We start from the raw sequence: 21,275 nt of genomic DNA on the forward strand, positions 1-21,275 counted from the left end.
TCTTATTATAAGGAACTCTAACCCGAATGTGAAGACGACATCGACTTCACGTAGACCTTTAATAAATGTTGTGTACACATGCTAAATGGCTCATCACAAAAACACAGCGTAACATTGGATAAGTGTTTGATTTATTAACAAGCTTCTTATGTACACACAAACACAGACATTGTGCCGGCGATAGCAGCGAGCCGGACCCTGCGCCACCTTTTATCACGCTTGATAAGATCCCTCAGGTGATAAACACTGCAGAGGTCACTGGAAAAATGGAATTGGAGCGCGACTACGAGAGCCGGTGTAGAGGTCGCAACTCTTGAATCTCAAATATGAATCATTCTTTTTGCCTTCATGGAAATTTCTCAACATTTTCAAACATTTTACAGTCATAAAGTACATACATATCGTTTTCACTAACTCTTGACAAACAAATAGTGTCACCATTTTAACCATTCAGGTAGAAATAATGTTACTTTAGAACTTTGTTGCAACATGAAGGTCATGTTTCTCCTCAAGATCCCGACCTCAGAACCACCGATCACCAGCTCCCCACAGTTGTGATCCTTTGGGAGCAACACAAGCTCAGTGTGACCACCAGGATCTAAATAGTGAGCTCCAAAGTGGGTCACAGAAAACTGTCCTCTGAGGAAACAAAGGAGAATCCATTGAAGGCGTTACCGGCGCTGGTACCAGCGTTGAGCTCCGGGGTCCGGCTCACTGAGCTCGGGACCATTTCTCTGGTGAATTCGGGGTCGATGTGCTGCGTGTCCGCCGGGCCTCTCTGCAACAAAACATCAGGTCAATAAAGCTGATTTCTGGAAGGATTTTCAAGACCCAGAAACTGACCACGTTGGGGTTATAGGGCGGGGTGATCCTCTTGTGGTAAAGGTCGTCCCAGTTGATGGGAGTGAAAAATGTGTGGTTCTTAATTTCCAGCTACAATAAAACAAATTCACCGTTCAGATGGGAGTCACAGGTTCAATCATCGGTCACGCTTACAAAGTCAGCGATGGCTCCCAGTCGCCGGTGCTGGTCTTTCTGCAGGAGGCCGGCCAACAAGGAGACGGCGGCTTCAGACTTCCCTGGAGGCAGCGGCAGAGGTTTGTGGAGGATTCCTTCGTACATTTCTCCGACATCACGGCTGTAGAACGGAGGCTGGGGGATGCAGAAAACACTTGATATGTACTTCACAACGAAATAGCAAAAAGGCATATATATATATATATATATATATATATATATATATATATATATATATATATATATATATATATATCCTGACATGACAACAGGGCACATACCAAACTGTATAGCATCTCGTAGAGCACAGCTCCCAGACACCACCAGTCCACCGTCCTGTCGTACGGTTCTTTCCGCAGAACCTCTGGGGCCAGGTACTGTCAACACACAGCCCAAGTTTATGATAAGTTGATCATTTCTTCCTGCTTTTAAAGACAGATAGGTCTTACTTCTGGAGTCCCACAGAAGGTTGATGTGGTTCCCTCTGGCTCCACTCCTTCTTTGCATAAGCCAAAATCTGTCAGCACCACATGTCCCTGCACACACACACATACCTGTGTAAAGACGGCGGAGATTCCACAGAGCGCTGGACTCACCTGCGAGTCCAAGAGAATGTTTTCTGGCTTCAGATCTCTGTGGCAGCAAATTAATGAGGGTTATTTGGAGAACTTTTAAAAATCTTTTTTGTCCACAATTGTCACCTGTAAACAATGTTGAGGGAGTGGAGGTAGCCGATGGCACTGGCCACCTCTGCGATGTAGAACCGAGCCCGGGGCTCAGAGAAGCAGCGCTCCCTCTGCAGGTGGAAGAAAAGCTGCGACGAAAACAGTGCCACACTCAGAACTGTTCTGCTGTCTTGACTGATAAATAGGCACTGGTTATATACCTCGCCTCCATTCACATAGTCCAGCACAAAGTAGAGCTTCTCTGAGGTCTGGAAAGAGTAGTGCAGGCGGACCAGGAACGGGTGTTTCAGACTCTTCAGCAGCACGTTTCGCTCCGCCATGATGTTTTTTTGCTGACAAACATACTTCAAGTAAGGTGTTTTTGAACTCCAAAAGTTGCTTTTGAATTACCAAAAACTGAACCCACGTCTTTGTCATGGGAAGATAAGAGTTAGAATTGTGTTTTGAGACGTTTTAAAAAACAGGCAGATGCACTTCTAGTTGAAGAATCCTCCCAGACTCTTAGTACTAAACACTTCAATGTCGAGTTGGTTTCGCTGCGTTGTAAAACTTGTCCTCTACAAAGTGCAATCTGGAGATTAGATAAGATTCAGATCATGTTCCCAGATCAGAACGGAGCACTGTTTACTAACAACACTGATAGATACACTCATATTTTCCTCTCACCTTGCAGCAATTTTTCGTCGGCAGAGTCACTATTTAATCGACCTAAAAGTAGATTTAGAAGGAGCCGGTTCTCACCTCCTTCTTCTTCAGGATGACTTTCTTCTGCAGGACTTTGACGGCGTAGAACTTGTTGGTGGATTTGAGTTTGGCGAGCAGGACCTGCAGGAGGATTTGTTTGCTTGTTAGTGACCTGTTTAGTAAACACGTAAGGAGCCACCATGACCTCGGCTGAAGCTGAGAAGACAGAAACTTGATCTGCAGATGAGAAGTGATGAGGTGTGTGAAACTGTGTCATGTGATCAATTAATGCATTTCTCGCTCCTTCTTTCACTTCTAGCTCAAGTGCCATCCCGTGACCTTGGCCGATCTCAGGTCTAATGATTCACGACGTGGCCGAAACAAACAGTCTCCCTCATTTAAAATGATATATTTTCCCGCACAGGCTGAGTTCAGTTCAGTTCAGTCACGGAACACTAACAACGATTCACAACTTTCTCCAGGAGCATTCAAACAATGACAGTGCTTATAAGTGCGTGTTACCTTTCCGAAGGTTCCTTTCCCAATGACAGCCAAGAAGTCAAAGTCTGTTGGCTTGGCACTGCAACAAGAAAGTGAAATATTAGACCTTCGCCTACTCTGAAGAGCGTCTCTGGGCAAAGTCTCACTGAATACACCTCATTCTAAAAGTAAGAATTCACAGACAAAGAGGCAGGAATACTGACTGAGGGTCGGCTGAGGGGCCCAGGTTGACCTCATCGTGAGAAGGGGAGGAAGTTGAACGCTGCTGCAAGACATATAGATGAATAAATATAGAGAGCCATCTACATGTCCAGCACAAGTGTGAGGATGGAAGCGCTCTTACGTTACTGTGAGCCATGACTCTGATCCATTCCACATCCAGGGGAAACCAGCATCGGGTCTACAGAGGGGGAGATACGGATTACCATGAGTGTGCGCTTTTGTTGAGGGGTCAGCCGACCTCACGCGAGGAGCCGGGCACTTCAAACCAGAAGGACCGGTGCTTGTGTGCTTGTTTACATGATCAATATTGTTGTGTCACTCTCCCAACACACGCAGACTCCAAGGTCTTTTTCACACTTCCACTCGGTGTTAGACCAAGTGTGGCTCACAAGGCTGCGGCACTTATCACACGGGTGATACCTTAAATGCGTTGTTAGCAAGCTATTACAGAGTTAATATCCGGTTATCATGAGCGCTGACGCCGAGGGACGGATGATAATGACTGAACGCTTTACGTCTTATTATGCAAATCAATGGCTCTTCCACCACAAACCACGCTTCTTTTGGAGGCACTTCCCCTGCAGCCATGTCAATGAATAAACTGCTTTTCATTCATTTGTTGCAGGTTCTCAGGGCAGGAATTCTTCAGATGGTCATCTGATCATCACAGAAATATCTGATGATTGTTGTTGTTTTTTGTTTTTTTTAAATAAACTTGATTTATGGGAGTAATTACAATGGTAACTTCTGCTTTCAATTGTTCCCTGATGAAACATAAACAAAATAAAGTTTGTTTTGTGCCATTATTTTGGTAAATAAATGAAGACACCAAGATTACAGAGTGACAAATGACTGACCGAACCTGCAGTTGGTCAGCAAATAGAATTACCTTTAAAATGAAATACAGCAGGCAAAACATTATATTATTTGACATGTAAACGAAACTGAGGACACGAGACAGTTGTGATTTTAATTTCATCTCACTGAAAGGCTTGCAGTTTCCCTTTTAACTAAAAATACATTTTGCTTTTACATGCCCAAAATCACACTCGGAAATGTTACACCCAAACTGGGAGTAAAGTCATTCCAAAATCTGGAAGAACAAAGCGTGAAGCTGACTTACCTGAGGGAAGGTGAAGAGTGAAGTCCAGACAGGCGTCCCTGCGGTTCAAGACTGACGCTGACTTGAGTTTTATATTTGATCCCGGCGGCCGGCAGGAAGGTCGACTCAAGAGGAGTGAATCATTGATGAAGCACTGTCAAACTTTAGAAAGGAGGCGGGGCAAGTTTGTTTTGAGTGTGTGTGTGTGCGTGTTGGCTGCAGGCGTAACGAAGATTCAAGTGTTCCAGCTGATATGATTTGGTTGTCATGGTGACGGAGCAGAACAAACTGTAATGGCCACGGACAGATTCAGAAACAAGAAGTCACCTGATAAAAAAAAGTTTGTGCCCATGTGGGTGAATGTCAGACAACATGATCATAGTTGTTCTCAAGACACTCACTATCACTTGCTAGATTATCTCAACTTTAACCTCACTGAAGTCAAACAGTATTAGTGTCACTGAACCAAGGAGAGAGACATTCAATGCTGAGGATTAAGTGAGTCTGAATTAAATAACATTTTCATGTGTCATTAAATGGGTCAGTCATTCAACATTACATTTATAAAAGACAAGGATAAACAAGCACTAAACATTAATATTTCTGAGAAAGACTGAATAAAGATTGGGATGGTAAAAGAGCTGAGAAAAGTGTCCGGCCACACCAGAGAAGCTGGAGCATCAAGGGCACCAGGCGAGCCACCACCATCACTCACAAGTGTTGACGACAATAACCGGCCAATAGGGGGATGTGATATAAGCAAAGGCAGTTTATAGTCAATAGTCCAACTCACACGCAATGAAATTGACACTGCTGTGATCCGACAAACTTGCAATCACCACTTGGGACATTTATTGATACACATGGCTCCAATGATATTTGTGATTCAAAATCTTCATACACACTCACAAATCCCACCAGAGAGACACATGAACACAATAATCCGAGAGCCCTTGAGACATTCCAGTGAGATCATTTCAATAAATCATATCCGATTATCGCCTATCAATGCGTGTAAACGATTCACCTGTGAAGTTGTGAACATCAACGCCCTCTAGCGTCCAACTGAGGAAATGTCAGTGCAGATTTCCTGACGGGATTTAGTTGTGCTGACATCTAACCACAAAAAAATACATTTCTGTGCATGTAAAAACAAAACAAACTTCTCTTTCGCCACGATTTACAGACCACCCATCGTCTTTTAACACAACGCAGTGATGAACCTCAACAGTACTTCATTTTTTATTGCACAAAACATGAAGCTTGCAAGAGCTCCACTCTCTTTAACTGCATCAACACTTCTGACTCCACATGTGCTCGTCTCTATAGCGACCTCCTGCAGCAAAATCTAACTATGATCCTCTTCCATCCACAACAACAAGAGATGGCTTCTTCAACATGACGTTTTTTAACTTCTCCACGGAGCTTTCAACAGCGCACACTGATCAGTTCCAGTTCCAGACTGGGGAGGAACCAACCAACAAAACTATCGCTGGTTTGATAGTGGGAGTCGTTGTGTACTGAATAGAGATAACGCACTTCCAACGTCACTCAATCATGGCACTTCATCCAGCAGGGTGACCAACAGGATGACCCACTCTAAAAATGAAATAAAAATGAAAATGAATTGAAAATGCCAAAACTATTTTAACCTCGGTCCCCACTTGTGCCGACATTTCTTGTGTCACACAGCACAGATTTAATGAGCTGATAAGATGAGGTGAAAGCCTTTGTGTTGAGTACACCTTTAATTTCAAGGACTGGCATGTTAGTGTGCTGCAGGAGGCGTAAACATGAACCAGTGATGACAAAACAAGCACATAACTTCCCTCAGTCTGTCCTAACCTGGCAAACCTGGAGGTATTTCCCTAAAACACTTCCTCTTGCTGAACCTTGTCTCTCTGATGGGCACAGGACACCGAACACATGAAAGGATCAGGGTCTTCTCCCTGCAACAGAATGGAATTTGGCACACGATGACTGAGGTGTTGGCGACATGGGGGTTCATCACATGAGACCCTCATCTGTGCTCTTGAACATGAGGATGGCGTTGGAGATCTTGAGTGCGGGGCCCAGCTTGATGCTCATGATCTTGACAATGTCAGCCTGAGTGAGCAGCAGGAAGGCTTCGCCATCGATCATCTGAGGAGACACAACTGGAGAGTCAGCGCTGATACAAGTCCAGAACCGGAGCAGTGACTCTCTAAGTGAGTATTTCTCACCTCATCTTTAAAGAGCCGAGCTTGGTCTTCACAGCCGATTAGGTTTTGCACAAACTTGAAGACCTGAGGGGGACATGAGTGTTAGACTGGCTTAAGACCACAAAACACTGGAGTCTCGGCACCTCTTCAACGCTCCACGCTGCCACCTGGCTGGCGTAAATGCCCTGCACACCGGGCAACAGCTTACAATGCTGCTCCCAGCAGAGAGATAAGGTTCTGTCGGACTGACCGCTCAGTGCCGACATGAACAGAGACGGGTACACTCCTTCTGAGGACATGTCTGCGGGAACAAACACATCCTGTGAGTCAACTTGATAACATCCAAACGAAGTCACCCTCACCTTGATAGTCTCTCTGCTGAGTCTTCCTGCACTTGGGAGGACGGCCAATTCTACCGACACAGACGTCTGTTTAGGATTCTCACTGCACACAGGACAGAACACACATACCTGCCGCGGTAGTGTGTCTTCTTGCTCCTCTGACCGAAGAACAGGTTCCGTTTACACTCAGAGTCGGACAGGTCCGCTTTCAGCCGGCCTTGGTTCCGCTCAGCCAGCGGGCAGCCAGATATGCAGTGGTGGGCAGTAAAGCGTCCTGTCACATGACCCGTGCCATCACAGCCCGGTGTGGGACACTTCCTGTGTGTGAGAGAAAGACCATTCTAGTGATCTCCACGTGAAGCGCAGAAACACTCAACAGGTCCGACCTGTTGTGGAAACTGTACTTGTTGGTTCTGTGTTGGCTGATGGGTTTATAGGGAACTGAGGAGGGGTAGGTGGGCTGGGGGGCGGCAGGAATCTCTCTTTGACCTGCAGACACAGAAACTGATTCATGCTCTGTTTTCTTGTTCATCAAAGAAGGACGGTGGTCTTTCACCATGAGATGGAACTGCGCTGGAGTCCCGGGGCGCAACCTTGAGTGGGTGGCCTGTGGCCTCACACCAGCCTGCTGGGTGGATGTCAGGGTGATCCGAGTCCATCCACTCATCATAGACATGACTCCAGCCATCATAGTGGACCTGAAGGACACAAATGAGGCTCTGAAAACACAAAGTACACGGCCACTCCCACCACACACGGCAGCACCGCCACCTTGATTCTGTGGGTCTCCACCTCCTCCACTGTGGCCACGCGGATCAAACCCGGACTCCTCTTGTCGACGGCTTCCAGCTTCATCTGCGGTTGGAAATTGTGAGGGGGGCGCTGGAGAGGACGCATTACAAATCCACATTGAATGAATCAGAAAAAATATCTTTATATTGACAGTATTTTTCACGGAAAAGCTGAAGTTACCACGTTGAACGCCTCAGGAGCCACAGCCTTAGCTCCAGTCTCCTGCAGGTAGTGAGACCAGGAGAACAAGGCTTGGTCGGGATAATCTGGGGGGGAAATGACAAAGGAACATTGGCACAAGGCAAGATCTTAAACTATAATCCTATGAAACACACAACAAGAATTCTTGTTTTGATGTTAGAATGATAAGATATACAATCATTATAAAGAATCACTGCAAATCTGACTGAAAACATATAAACTGGGATTGAATAATTTTGAGATTTCCAAATCAAAGCAGAGACCTTGCGGCGGCGTGAGCGGCAAGTTTCTTTCGTTACACCAGCCGATCGGGTGAATATAGGGACTGCTGGTGTCACACCTGCATGACAGAAGAGACAAAACAGCCAGCTCTGTTTCTTACTCGATGTCATGGTAAAAACTGAACTGAGGGACTCAAGAAAGTGGAGGAAAAACTAGTCATACCAATAGTCATAGGTGTCATCCCAGTTGTCAAAGTGAACGAGGAAGCGACCATCAACAACATCCGTGATGGTGGCTACACAGATGAGAGAAGGGTTCATCCGGTCCACAGCCTCCAGCTTCATTCCTATTTCGAAGCCACAATTCACATCCATCTGAACAGAAGGAGAAAGATTTGACAAGAGTGCCTCACTAACAATAATCATTCAAGCAAAGCAACTGCAGGCAGAACTCACCCTTCCCGGACTCGCAAAGACTTCCTTGGGAGCCACTTGTGCTTTAGTCATTCTCAGGTAGTTCGTCCAAGTGAACTCTTCCTCTTTGCAGCCTGGAATAGTTGAGCATGCTCAGTTCTCCTGGACTTTAATAAGAGTACAGTACAAGAGTACTGACCTTTGGGAGTTTGCAACTTGTGTCCGGTGCTCTCACACCAGCCAGCAGGGTGGATGTCTGGAGAGTTTGCATTGACCCAAAAGTCGTGGCAGTCAGAGTAGCCGTCAAAATGGAGACGCAGCCGGTAACCACACACCTGCACAGGAATCAGGAGTTTTAGAGGAGCGTGTTTGCTCATGAGCCCTGGGAGCAATGACCTCACCTCAGCCACAGTGAGAACGAAGTACATGGACGGATGCTGAGGGTCAATCCCTTCAAGTTTCATGCCTTGTTTGAAACCGTTTTTCACCGTTGGCACTCTTTGTGTCTGCGAGGAATCATCAAAAGCAAATCCTGCAGAGTCATGTCATCCGACATGATACATAAATAATGTGTGAGGCGTGAGACGCCATAATCACCTCTTGAAAAAGCTGGACTGGAGCAGCTACTGACTTTGTTTCCTCCAGATACTGTGACCAGGTCCAGAGCTCTGTCTTGCTGTCTCCTCCTAGCAGCAGATCCCAACAATCAGAACAGAAATCTGAATGACACAAACAAAAAAAGACGTTTCCAACCTCCTCTGAAGTGTCGACTGTCTGCTTTGGAATCATCCATTTTGTCATCCTGATGAGCAGAACAGAGACACAACATCAAATCCTCGACTATCTTTGAGAAAAAGTAACAAATGAGTCTCTTTGATTATTATCATGCTGGTGATCAAACATGGGAGGCATCATCTCTGGATGTAGAAAATACATGTCTGCACACCATGCCCTCAACATCGGAGTCTTCCTCCGAAGGACTCATGTAGTCCTTCCTCTTCCTCTTCCTCATGGGCTTCATGTGATCGAGGTGAAGGGCGGACATTCTGCCGCCTGCTGGAACCTTTTCCACTCCGAGAATCCTCCTGCAGGGAAAAAGCACAAGGTTCTGCCGTGTGAGGACACACAGGGCTCGAATGCATCACTGTTATGTCTGTAGAATTAAGAGTCCGCCTACACACCAAAGACCGGAAAATCAACTCTAGATTTTCACATTTCAAAACTGAGAAGGGGTTTGAAGAATTTCATTCGCTAAATAAAAATGAAAATATATGGTTTGTTTTTTATATAATATAGATAAAATGTAATTTTTTCATTTTTATTCAGCAAATTCAAATTGAAATAACCCCCCCTCACAATACATTTGAATACGTCTAGTCACTAAACTCCAATAAAAACATATTTTAATAAGATCAATCATGTCACCATGATAACTTCACAAAAAAAAAAAAAATATGGGTTTGTCTGAAAATGTACCACAGATGCACACGATTACAAACTCACTTCTCAGTGATGTTGTCTCTGCGCAACTCCTCCGCATAGGCCCGCTGAGCTCGGGGGTCATGGTTCTGCTGGCTCGGAGTGATCTGGACATCAGGTTTGATCTGCAGTAACCTCTCTGGCTCCAGCGCTCGGTCGACAGAGAGCGGAACAGACACTTCTGGGGGTGGATGTAGACACTCTGGAACCGAATACGTAGCTAAGATGAAGCAAGAATCATCTGACTGAGCAGTTATTTACTGCAATGACTAGAGTTCTTAAGCCACACTGCTTGGGTAGATGATCTAGTTCTTTCCATCATGGCTCATTTGAATGGAAGATCATTGTCTTTTATGAATTAATTTCATGTTAAACCTCCCGGGTGTAATGAGCTCAAACGAACAGCAGATGGCAGCAGCGCCACGTTGTTCCTTTAAGACACACACGAGAGAGGTGACGAAGAAAGGAATAAATAGAACGTTAAAAACGTTGGTAAGTCCACACTTTGTTGCAGACAAGTTGATAATTGCAGTGATTCGCTTGTATGTTGTGTTTCATGAAATCATAACGTCTGTTTTGAGCAGCCACTCCATGACTGGTGGAGGTAATAAGTGCAGTTCAACATGGATATAATCTCGTGTGTCTGTACCTGGCTTGTCTGTTGAAGAGACTTCTGCATTGGTCAAACTCCCTGAAGTGCCTGCAGCTGCGACTGCTGCAGGTTCTGTGGTGCTGGTGGTGGTCCCCGGGGCGATCAGAGTGCTCAGTGTTCCCACATCGCTGACACAGAACTGGAAGAAGGACAGTGAGTAAGACTGAAGATGTAATGTTTGGCTTCATTCATCACTTCACTGCTTTGTCATGGTAAATAATAAATAGCCTTTTAAAGACGGACTACAAAGCGGAAGATGCTGAGTCATACATTGATGTATATCGCACCTTTAGGTTGCTGCTCGGAAGAATCGCCATGCCTTCCTTCCATTCCAGGACATGAACGATGCTGCAGGCTCCTCCCACTTGTGCGGTCAGGGTGGGTGCGATTGTCTCATTGGACCTGGGTGCTTTACTGGATTCACCCACCGCAATAGTTGGAGTCACCTCCACTTTTTGGTGTCCAGGCACTGCAGCTGCAATGATGATAAATTGATGATATAAATGATGTATAGACAGGTGAGTGATGGGACGGACCTGGGAGGAGCAAGGTGGTGGTCGTGGTGGTGTGCGGCGGAGGTCGAGCCTTTTTCACAGCAATGTCAGTCCCACAGATGAAGACTGTTTCACTGGGTGAGGAGGTGGGAGGAGCCAAAGGAGGGCCGTCAACCTCTTTGGCTGAGGCGTCTATGTTAATTTTGGCACTCATGATGGCGCCCCTGTGCTTGATCTGGAGTGCTGGAGGTTCCAAACAGAAACATAATGTGTGTCAAGAGCGTGGAACTCAAGCTTCGCTCCTGTGTCAGCAGCCACTCATGATGTCACTATCATGACCTATTATAGAAAAAAAAAAGAAATGACGCGACATTAAAGCGGGCACAGGGGACTCATACAAACAGCACTTTGTTTTGGGAAGTTCCATAAAAAGGACGTGCTGCAACTAAAAATAACATCTAATTATACAACACTAACTTACATAAGCAGATATAACTGATTCCTCTTAGGAGACCACAAATTTCTTTGAACAAAAGAGCATGAACGCTCTCATGCTTTAAAATAATCCATTCATGGAGACCAATAACAGAAATGTTCCAATCTCACGACAGAAAAGATGGAATTAGACATGCATTTAAACAACAAAGTAACACCCAGCTTGTTTTCAAGTTGCTCAGTTTGTGCTCCAAATTGTTATGTCACGTGTTATTGTGGATAAATACACAATTGGACAGGACTCCTGTGTATTGAGTAGTCCTTTCTTTACAGTGGTATCACTGTAAAGCCATGCATCTATATGTTCCTATTGAAAGAGGGTGTTTAATACTTTATTATTCAGGACTCATGTCATATTTTCACTTCACTTTTGGCCTTAAACATAATTTAAGCATTTTAACTTTAAGCATTAAAAAACAGAAAAAGAAAAAAAAATATATATATATATATATATATATATATATATATATATATATATATATATATGTATGTGTGTGTGTGTGTGTGTGTGTGTGTGTGTGTGTGTGTGTGTGTGTGTTCACTATTAATTTCCCAAACTACTCTATTCCTGAATAAATAAACAAATATTTAACTGTGCTGGAATGTACTGTAAACATAGAAATAATGTACGCGTTGTGCAGACCAACGTAACTGGCGGGTGCATCTTAGCAGCCCATTCTTAGTTCAGATCATTACATTATGATCAGAGCAGGAACTACGACCCCATGTGACTTGTGAACACCCATCATTCTCGCCTGTAAAAAAAAAAAAAAAAAAAAAAAAGACTGACGGAGACGCCAAATTTTACTCGTCAAGCTTGAAAAAGCCACACGGCGACACAATAAACCTGCGTTTAATTTAAAATGGCGGATGATGTAAAAGCCGTAGTATCAAGTAAAACGTCTTATTTCATCCGGCGACGTGAAAAACGAGCTCTGTTGTCAAGCATCTCGACTACATGAATAACGATGAGCGGCGGTATCGTAGCGAATTAACCGGTAATTAGCTTCGGGAGAAGTCTTCACTCAATTACGGCAGTGAAACTCCAGCCATTTTCTCACGAGTATATTAAAGATGTCAACATTATTGGTCTGTTTCCGCGGCAAAGTGCTGCACGTAAAGAAAAAACCCGATATCTTTGTGTAAAAAATAGGTTTAATGGATGTCCTGGGTTCTTTCATGCAGACATTTTTAAGAAAATCGGAATAATGAGCAGAATCAGGATGGTTTTGGGACCGAAATTTGGCTTACCAGCTCTGATCTCCTGCGGCCCCGTGGTCTGCAGTGCGCATGCGCGAGTGAAACGGCTAGCGCTTAGTAGGAACCGGTAAAATTGTTATAACACATAAATCAGCCTCTTTGAGCTCGTACAACGGAAAGGTTACGACTCATGTGTAGATTACTCTTCAATTAGTAAATGTTTCAAAATCATTAAAAAAACAGTTTGAACACAATCACACGCAAATGCCACATTGTCAACAACATGTAGGTCAATGCGAGCTTCTGAAAACGTTTTATTGAAACAGAATAACACTGAAAATATGAAACAAAAAAAGCACGCAGGCACCGTGTTGCTTTGACTTTTTAAAATTTCCAAAAGGTTAAAACAAGCAAGCTGAGGCAAAACCTGGAGCGGATAATTCAGGAAAACTGAGGAACACACATTGAAAAAGTACCTGCTGAGCGCGCATCACTGGGACATTAGCTTAATAAAACGATACATTCACCCATTCTCTGTGGCAGACCTCATTGTGTCACATGTATTAAGAAAAAAAAAACTTTTTTTGCTCCAAAACCACACTTTTCTTCTCCAACCAACTGTGTTACAGGCTGCTACTTTATTGAGGCATGGCAGAATTTGAATTGCACAGATTTGATATTCAGCTTTAAAGATTGCAAGGCCAACTGAATTCTGGGCACGTGACAACTGCTCGTAAAGTCTCTGAAGACATGATGAGGGAGCAACTTGGCTGCTCTGCATGCACAGAACACACAAGTTCTACTCCTGAGAGGGCGATCTGGATCTGGACCGGGAGCGAGACTTGGAGCGGGAGGCCGAGCGGTTCTCTCTCGACTTTGACCGACGGCTGTCTTCCTGCGGTGATGGGGAACGGGAAGCAGACTTAGCTGCGTGTGCCTCCCGGCCATTTTCCATGGGGGAAGCAGAGCGACTGCGAGGCTTCTTGTTGTCCTCTGTGATCTCTCTCGAACGGCTCCGTGAGTCACGCTCAGACTTCACTTTGGAGCGACTCTTGGAGCGAGACCTGGATTTCTGCTCTGCAGATCGGGAGCGAGACTTGGATTTCCGCTCTGCGGATCGGGAGCGAGACCTGGATTTTCGCTCTGCGGATCGGGAGCGAGACTTGGATTTCCGCTCCGCGGATCGGGAGTGAGACTTGGATTTGTGAGATCCTGAACGGGACTTGCGGCTGCGAGAGCGAGATTTTCTGCCACCAGACTTGGAGCGAGACTTTCTCGGAGATCTTGAAAGAGAAAGGTCAGAGGTCATTCAAGATAAAGTCATCAGTGGAGGAACAACTGTGTTGGTTTAATCCCTGATAAACAGCAAACAACACCTTGTCTAGTGTGAGTTACCAGCACAGATAGACGATAACACTTAAGTATGCCACAATGACATTTCTAGTCACAAGGAACATTACCCATTACTGCCTGGGCGCTGGACTTTACCTGGAGCGAGATCTGGATCGACTCCTGGAGCTCCTGCTGCGAGAGCGACGACGACTTCGGGACCTGAATAAAACAATAAGGAATATCTAGGAAATGCCAACAAACAGGGCACACCACAGTGGACCTCCAAATTCCACCCAAGGCAAACAAAGGCCTTCATTTGTGCCAACATTTAACTGAGGGTGCTTCATACCTGGAGCGGCTTCCAGAGTAAGACCTGCGGCGACGAGACTTGTCCTCCACAAGGCGAATCTTCCTTCCATTGATGTCTGTCCCATCAAGCTTGTCAATAGCCCTCTTCATATCAGAGTAGGATCGGAACTCTATCACCCCTTCGTTGGTTCGCTCCTTGTGTGCATCAGCAAAGGTCACCTCACCAGCCTGACGCATGAAATCCTGAGCATTGTTGAAAAGCAGATACATAAATTAGACTAGAACTCACAGTACTTTAGAAGAGTCACAGTCAGATAGTCACCTTCAGGTCCTGCCAGCTGCAGCGGCTGGACAGGTTCTCCACTATCAGACGGTAGTCAGTACGAACAGGGGGTCCATACTTGTCTCTGGTGGGGCGGCCGCGGCTGCTGAAACCACTGCCTTTGAAAAAGAAAGCACAAAGGAAGAGTTAGAAACACCTCAATTCAAGCTTAGTGTGAAAAATTTAAGCAGAATGTAGTGTGCTCATGTTGTAGGTCTAGGGGACAATTTCACTCTGTATGAATGGAGAGGTCTTACAGCCACTGCTTAGGCTCTTTAAGAACACCACTGCATCTGTTTCCAGCGACCAAGTTTCACCTTCCCAACACCTGCAATGTTGTTTCGCTGCATAAACAAATGCACAGTGATGTTCTTTGAAGACCTCCAGAGAGTGACACAAACTAAAGTGCGTGCCACATTGGCAGAGGGATAAGACACTGATCAGAATGTTTCCAATTCATTTTTTTTAAATGAAGGTCAACTGGCCACATGGAAATGTGTTTGTTTTCAACTTACAACATCATTAATATTGCAAGTTGGTACAAGTTCCGCTCCACTCATGTTTGCTGTCAACATAGAAACCAATGGCAATCTCACCATCACCCCTGGTCTATTGGCAAAAGGCTGCTGTCATCATGGCTTCCGGTTAGGTCAGCCAAGGATCAAGGGGAGCAAAGGTCACACACACATTGTAAGGTGAAAGCCAAGGCCAAACGGGACAGGCAGTCATCTTAGCCAGTCATCTTTAGCCTCAATGGACTCTCAGCCTCAGCCCGCAACTGGACTCTTTCAAATTGAAACATCAAGGACTTTGTTAATGTCGAAATATTGAACGTAAATATATATAAAGTCAAATACACAGTTCACAAAAAATGCAATGGATTACAAAAAAAAATCTATGGTCCAACAAAACCATTTTAAAGTGAAATCAAGCCATTTTACATCAATACTTCAAGTCAATATAGTTTAATTTTCAGCTGATTAAAATAAAACAATTGAGACTCACTCTTGCATACATAGCTTGAGTTATCAATTTTAAAAAATGAAATAAAGTTACAAACAACGGACCTAGTGGGTAGGAGGACAACTGGGATCTGTGTATTCAATCTTGAAATTAATCATTCTAAAGCCCTTTCCAAACAAAACATCATAATGACGTGATATTGGGTCATGACAGAATATCATAATTGAAAAGCAATCTATCCCAGCCTTATCAATAATTTTGATTCCAAATATTGTCTAAAATGAACATAAGTTTAGCAAAATGCCAGCGTGTACAGTTACACGTAATAATAGGACTTAACTTATCCGTGAAACTTAGCACAGACCAAAATAAAAACCTCAACTCATGAGGGGGGAGATAAGCGGGTATGTGGTAATAGAAGAAACTCTACTTACTGCGCCCACCACCCCAGAAACCCCCACCGGAGCCGTCTCGATCCCGATCTCTCCGTGGCCCCCGGGCGTGCTCCACGATCACCCGCTCTCCGCACAACTCCTTCCCATTCAGCTCGTACACAGCATCGTCGGCGTCACGATTGTCTTCAAACTCCACGAATCCGTACCTTTAGAACACAGATCAGTGAGTGCACACATGGCGGATCAGATAAGGCCTGTTGTGACCAAGTCAGGCGCCATGATGGCCATGCGGTAACAAACATCAGTAAATAGAACCGAATTAAAAAATACACCGAAAGACAATGTTAAATCGTGAAATATGTAAAATGAAAAGCAACATTAAATGATAAACTACTCTAAGATCGCAGCAATAATAACTTCTCTCGTCCTAGATTAGCTTCAACGCATCAAAGCTAACTAGCTTTCCCTTCCAACTTTTCAACTTACCCATTTTTCAGATCTATTTCCAGCAGTTTGCCATAACCACTGAAAAATCTATCGACGTCCTTTTCGCGGACGTGGTAGCTCAGTCGCCCAAGATAAACACGAGGCATTTTTAATCACGATTTCGGCTGCTCCACGCAGAGACGACGGACGAGCAGGCGCAGGTCAGCCTTCCGCAGTTCTCCGACAGGCCAATGGGCGGCGCCAAAGTGACCATTACAATTAAAGGGAGGATGGCTCACTTCCGGGCGCAGGCTAGTTTCCGCTAAAGTTGCACAGGTCTTGTTTACCTACAGTGCCAACTAGCGTTCATAGGAAGAATCGGTGCTTCCATGCAGCATTTTTATTGCTCCCTACACACGTAATTTTCCCTTTCTCACAATTCTCCACTTCAATGTTGTTTTCTGCCACCTGGGAATAACAGCCGTCGTCCTCTTCTTTTGCAAAATGTGCCATCTTGCATGAAGATATGCAAACCAATATTACTAAATTAGAAAAACACCAGTGAGAGAGAATATTTTATTTTTGTAAAATGTTTTAAAATGACACCAGCCAGATCTTATCCAACAAAAAAAAAACAACCTCATTCTCTCGGTGGATTGAGTTTCTATTATTCTTTTATTCTCTTATTTTTACGTCATATTCAATGCTTAAGGGATGTTGACCGCATCATTTTAAATCACACAACTGTTGAAGAATCTCCACTAACTTCCAGTTCAGACAAATTCAGATCATGTTTGCGATTCAACCAGGGGAGTGTTCATTTGGGATCAACACCTGCCCTCTAAGTTGTATGTCGTCCGGTCAGTCAACTTGCTTTTAATAAACACAAACACAATTGAGCAAGACCAGAAAATGCAATAGTGATGAGGCAATGTTCAGAGCTTTAGCACAGACCATCGAAATGTCAAGTCTTCACATGCTAAGAACATATGACTATAGAACTGAGACCATTTTCCCTTGAGGAGGTGGAAATATGCCGGAATCAAACCTTCAGTGTTTTTTTTTCTAAAAGAGGGATCTACAATCGCAGCAGAAAAATGTAGGCATTGAGATACATAAAACCCCACTGCATTCTGTTAGAAACCGGTTCCCTCATGTCTGCTATGAATAATCTCTCAAATCCAGCCTGGTCAAACCACAACAAAACTAAATAACAGCCAAACCCTCTCGCAGTTCGATTCAGAGAGTCCTTTTTTTGATTCACAAAAGGGTTGTCCATCTGCAGCCTTCCTGAGGCTGGGAGGCGGAAGAAGTGGAGGCAGAGCTCAGCTGGGCATTTAGTTGGCTTTGGCTCGGAGCTGCGCCCTCTTGCCCGTCACAGCCTGGAAGCCGGTCTTGATGCTAGCGACAGAGCAACGTGAGTGACATGTCTCGCATTGCAGGAAATACAGCCGAGTGTCTTTCTGCAGGATGGTCTCTGGAGAGCGGCAGGTGTGACACGTCACATACTCCTCTGCGAAAACAGAAAGAGAAAATACATTAACAACGACAGCATGCGTGCAAGACTCAGAGAAAGAGGTGTTCACTTACTGATATATCTTCTCAAGACATTTTCTATTTGTTTCTGTTGAAATCTTCCTTTAATCACCAGCTGGTTATTTCCATCTATGGAACCGCTGTGGAGGGAAAATCATCATTTTACATGTGCTACATACTGGCAATCACTGTCATTTACACGTCACATGTCTGTTTTTCAATTTACATACTCTACTCTGATTACAACAATATTTGTTTATCAGTACTTTTGATTTTACATTTGCATTATCGGAGAAGCAATAGGCTTGTGCTACTGTGATGAACATTACCTCCATAGGAGTTTTTAAAGTGTGTGGACATGTCAGTGACTAAAAGTTGCGACATTTTCAATAAGCATAGTACCTTGTTCCCAGCTCAGCCAACAGGAAAGCGAGAAGATGTTTTGGCTGACGATGCAACCTGTGTTGATAAGAAAGCGTTAGATTGGAGAACCATTTCGTTTCTGAGTCTCTGCCAGAAGGAGGGGCTTACAGTTTGCAGATATCTGTGAAGTTGACAAAGGAAGTTTTCTTGGTTCCCACTCGGACTACTTGAGGAGGCTTCATTACAAACTTTCGCTTCTCTCCGGCAACCATGTCAGGGTTCTTCTCCCTCATGATGTTGAATACTCTGTTCAGGAGCTGAAGCAAGACACCATGACATCGGTGAGAATCCATGTCAAAGCAGTAATACATTCCCAGAGCGTGGCTATTCTAAAATCTTATAAATTGCTTATGAAAAAACAACTTCACAGTTCCAAAACCCAAGACTTCTTTTTATGGTTTAGAGTCTTTATGGAAGTGCGTAAAAGACTTCAAATTCCAACAATGTTGTTCTCCGTAAAAGATTACAGTTGCAACATGAGCGCGCGTGCGTGCGTGCGTGTGTCAGCCCACCTCATCATAAGTGTAGTCCCTCTCCGACCCAGCCCATGCGGGACCAGTGGACGAAACGAATGAGATGCCATCATTGTTCTTTCCTTCGTCATCCTCCAAAGCTGAAACAAAGACATACTGGTCACACGACACGCAGTTCATGTCACACAATACAGTGGGACTACTCTCATCTGCTAAATCATTTACTTTACTTTTCTATTTTTAAACACAAAATGTCATTAAAACTTTATCTTAGACTTGGATCAAAAGTCAAACAGTTGCACCTCCTAGTGGCTGCCTGTTGTGTGCATTCATCCTGATGAGCTTTAGCTCCATTTCTGATTCAGCATAGCTCATGCCATGTTGCAAAACATGGCCCAGATATTTTGATGCATACAATCACAGAAAATACTGTGAATGATGCCCTATGAAGACAGGAGTCTTTACATATTAAAGCCTACCATCATCCTTCTCCAGCGCGTCATCCATCGCCTCCGTTTGCTCGCCTTCGATTTTAAGCTCCTGTTGAACGAAGGGAATAAATTCAGTTTAAAGCATGGCCTGTGAGAGCAGACAAAGCACACATCGGTGAAAACCAGAATCTCACCTTCATTCCCTCTTCAACGTCATTTTCAAATAACTTTTTGCTTTTTTTCTTCTTTTTCTTCTGGTTGAAGAAGTTAAGATCATTCAGATCGTCAGAGGGTTCTGTAGCAGGAAAAGCAAACCTGACTATTTTAACCATCACAGACAAGTTCACATCGAATTGAATCTGAAAAAGTATTGCAAAACAAACCTTTTTTCCTGCCTTCGTCTTCATCAAAGTCCACCTCCTTGTCCTCGGCTGCTTCTGGTTCTGCCTCCTTTGTCTCCACCTCTTTTACCTCTTCTCCTCCTAACCCCTCTCCGCCTTCCTCATCCAACATGAAGGGCTTCTTCTTCTTCTTCTTTTTCTTGGTCATGTTGGGATCAAAAATCATCTGGAATTTGAGAAATCACATAAAACACTGTCATTAAACTGGCATTAGATGAAACAGATGACCATAATGCAAGTGGGCTGCAAGGATAAGCCACAAGGAGCAGTAAAAGTAGTCCAGGTCAGTGACTCAAATACAGTCTCCAGGTTTTACCCACTGCTATTATAACAAAACAAAAACAGCAGAGCATCTGCTACACAAATTTTTACATATCTAAACGTATGCTCTTCCTCTGTCACTCATAAGATTATAGACATGCAATGTTATTGCTGTTGTTGCATCCATATATAAATTAGATAGATCATATTTGTCATTTAAAATGCAACCAGAAATAGAATATGAACATATGCATAGACAGAAAATGAATTAGACAAGTGACCAATTACTATGAAGTTGAGAAATAGATTGAATGGAACTTGGTTCTGTGGCAGGCAGATAACCATTCTGCCACAAACAGTACATGTTTGAATGAATGAAGTGTTTAAACAAGTCATTTATTTTTGCTTTCAAACCGAGCCACACACAGAAACAAATGCTTGAGGTCTGCAGCACTGTTTTGCTCTGATCTACAGTTACATAATTTCAAACGTACTTTTGTCGAAAACATGCCCTTTCAAATGCGATGCACTCGCAAACGACTCGGGAATTTATTGAAAGATTTTAGATAGGCAGAAACAGATGTTACGATGAGAACATTAGCATATGTGCTATAGGCCAAATTCACGAAGCTGATGCTAGTAGCCACAATAGCTAACTCTCGGCTTCTTGAGGGAGTTCTCGAATGACATGCAGCGTATTTCACAAACGTGCGCAAGAGTAAAACAACACGGGTTATTGGTGACAAAAGCGATGGTCAGTCAGTCTTTTAATGGAGCGATGAAGATGCACAGCCCGTTGTTAGCTCCGAAGCAGCCATGTGAGAGTTCCTGCGGTAGAGAACGAAGCGGCAGCAGAGGCCCGACTCCGTCTTTACCGAGAGAAAGCTCAGCACAACGACCTCAACAGGCCTTCAAATCAACACAAACAAAACCATCAGGTTGCTGAACAACAAACCTCGTCTCCGGACATGTTTGCGTGCGAGATGATCTAGTTTTTGTTGTTCGTCAGGGACAACCACACCAGCGGGACCAGCGTTCTTGCATCAGCGGCGAAACTGCAATACGCAAGCGTGAAGTCAACGTCGTGACGCCATTGTCTCGCGATAGCTGATCCCAGGAGCGGGACCGAGGAAATGGTTCTTTTATTCATGTTTTTACAGTTGTTTGAATATAAATATAGCGCAATTGCTTTGATCAAAGATATGTTTCTGGTGGTGTATAACGCATAACTGCTATATCACAATAAAATTGTGAACAGGAAAATCATGAAAGCATTCATTAAATATTTTTTTAAGTATCGG

At 44.1% G+C, this 21,275-nt stretch overlaps 4 protein-coding genes across 8 annotated transcripts; all 4 read right to left on the bottom strand.

Annotated features, from left to right (window-relative positions):
* Positions 1–130: 130 nt before the first annotated feature.
* sgk2a (serum/glucocorticoid regulated kinase 2a) lies at positions 131–4,358 on the bottom strand. Of its 3 annotated transcripts, XM_053848767.1 has the most exons (14): positions 4,234–4,358; positions 3,232–3,288; positions 3,092–3,153; positions 2,910–2,967; positions 2,445–2,528; positions 1,904–2,035; positions 1,719–1,831; positions 1,614–1,650; positions 1,467–1,553; positions 1,299–1,394; positions 997–1,152; positions 844–933; positions 676–778; positions 131–560 (listed from the first exon to the last, which is right to left on the bottom strand). In XM_053848767.1, the coding sequence occupies exons 2-14, from the start codon at positions 3,244–3,246 to the stop codon at positions 523–525; spliced, it is 1,071 nt and encodes a 356-aa protein (XP_053704742.1). In that variant the 5' UTR covers positions 3,247–3,288; positions 4,234–4,358; the 3' UTR covers positions 131–522. The 3 variants fall into 3 exon arrangements, with proteins under 3 accessions (XP_053704742.1, XP_053704741.1, XP_053704740.1); XM_053848766.1 differs by having other exon boundaries at positions 131–778; positions 3,092–3,150; XM_053848765.1 differs by having other exon boundaries at positions 131–778.
* Positions 4,359–5,018: 660 nt separating this feature from the next.
* Positions 5,019–12,841, bottom strand: l3mbtl1 (L3MBTL histone methyl-lysine binding protein 1). 2 transcript variants are annotated; one of them, XM_053848763.1, is made up of 22 exons: positions 12,754–12,841; positions 11,050–11,250; positions 10,801–10,988; positions 10,511–10,652; positions 9,886–10,063; positions 9,329–9,467; positions 9,136–9,184; positions 8,980–9,068; positions 8,784–8,888; positions 8,582–8,717; positions 8,425–8,516; positions 8,192–8,343; positions 8,011–8,087; positions 7,727–7,812; positions 7,526–7,636; positions 7,311–7,452; positions 7,159–7,243; positions 6,884–7,072; positions 6,776–6,825; positions 6,557–6,714; positions 6,435–6,497; positions 5,019–6,354 (listed from the first exon to the last, which is right to left on the bottom strand). In XM_053848763.1, exons 2-22 carry the CDS (start codon positions 11,219–11,221, stop codon positions 6,220–6,222), a joined length of 2,538 nt encoding a protein of 845 aa, XP_053704738.1. In that variant the 5' UTR covers positions 11,222–11,250; positions 12,754–12,841; the 3' UTR covers positions 5,019–6,219. The 2 variants fall into 2 exon arrangements, with proteins under 2 accessions (XP_053704738.1, XP_053704737.1); XM_053848762.1 differs by having other exon boundaries at positions 5,021–6,354; positions 7,141–7,243.
* A 480-nt stretch (positions 12,842–13,321) lies between these two features.
* Positions 13,322–16,686, bottom strand: LOC128749310 (serine/arginine-rich splicing factor 6-like). Its single transcript, XM_053848764.1, has 6 exons — positions 16,510–16,686; positions 16,063–16,229; positions 14,666–14,784; positions 14,384–14,586; positions 14,191–14,253; positions 13,322–13,985 (listed from the first exon to the last, which is right to left on the bottom strand). The coding sequence occupies exons 1-6, from the start codon at positions 16,614–16,616 to the stop codon at positions 13,502–13,504; spliced, it is 1,143 nt and encodes a 380-aa protein (XP_053704739.1). The 5' UTR covers positions 16,617–16,686; the 3' UTR covers positions 13,322–13,501.
* A 318-nt stretch (positions 16,687–17,004) lies between these two features.
* Positions 17,005–21,077, bottom strand: eif2s2 (eukaryotic translation initiation factor 2, subunit 2 beta). Of its 2 annotated transcripts, none has more exons than XM_053849536.1 (9): positions 20,930–21,077; positions 19,696–19,879; positions 19,507–19,631; positions 19,361–19,421; positions 18,921–19,021; positions 18,517–18,665; positions 18,388–18,444; positions 18,040–18,125; positions 17,005–17,962 (listed from the first exon to the last, which is right to left on the bottom strand). In XM_053849536.1, exons 1-9 carry the CDS (start codon positions 20,942–20,944, stop codon positions 17,787–17,789), a joined length of 954 nt encoding a protein of 317 aa, XP_053705511.1. In that variant the 5' UTR covers positions 20,945–21,077; the 3' UTR covers positions 17,005–17,786. The 2 variants fall into 2 exon arrangements, with proteins under 2 accessions (XP_053705511.1, XP_053705512.1); XM_053849537.1 differs by having other exon boundaries at positions 17,012–17,962; positions 19,507–19,607.
* Between the last annotated feature and the right edge of the window lie 198 nt (positions 21,078–21,275).

The sequence above is a fragment of the Synchiropus splendidus genome, chromosome 18 (genome assembly GCF_027744825.2).
Source record: "Synchiropus splendidus isolate RoL2022-P1 chromosome 18, RoL_Sspl_1.0, whole genome shotgun sequence".
Lineage (NCBI taxonomy): Eukaryota > Metazoa > Chordata > Actinopteri > Syngnathiformes > Callionymidae > Synchiropus > Synchiropus splendidus.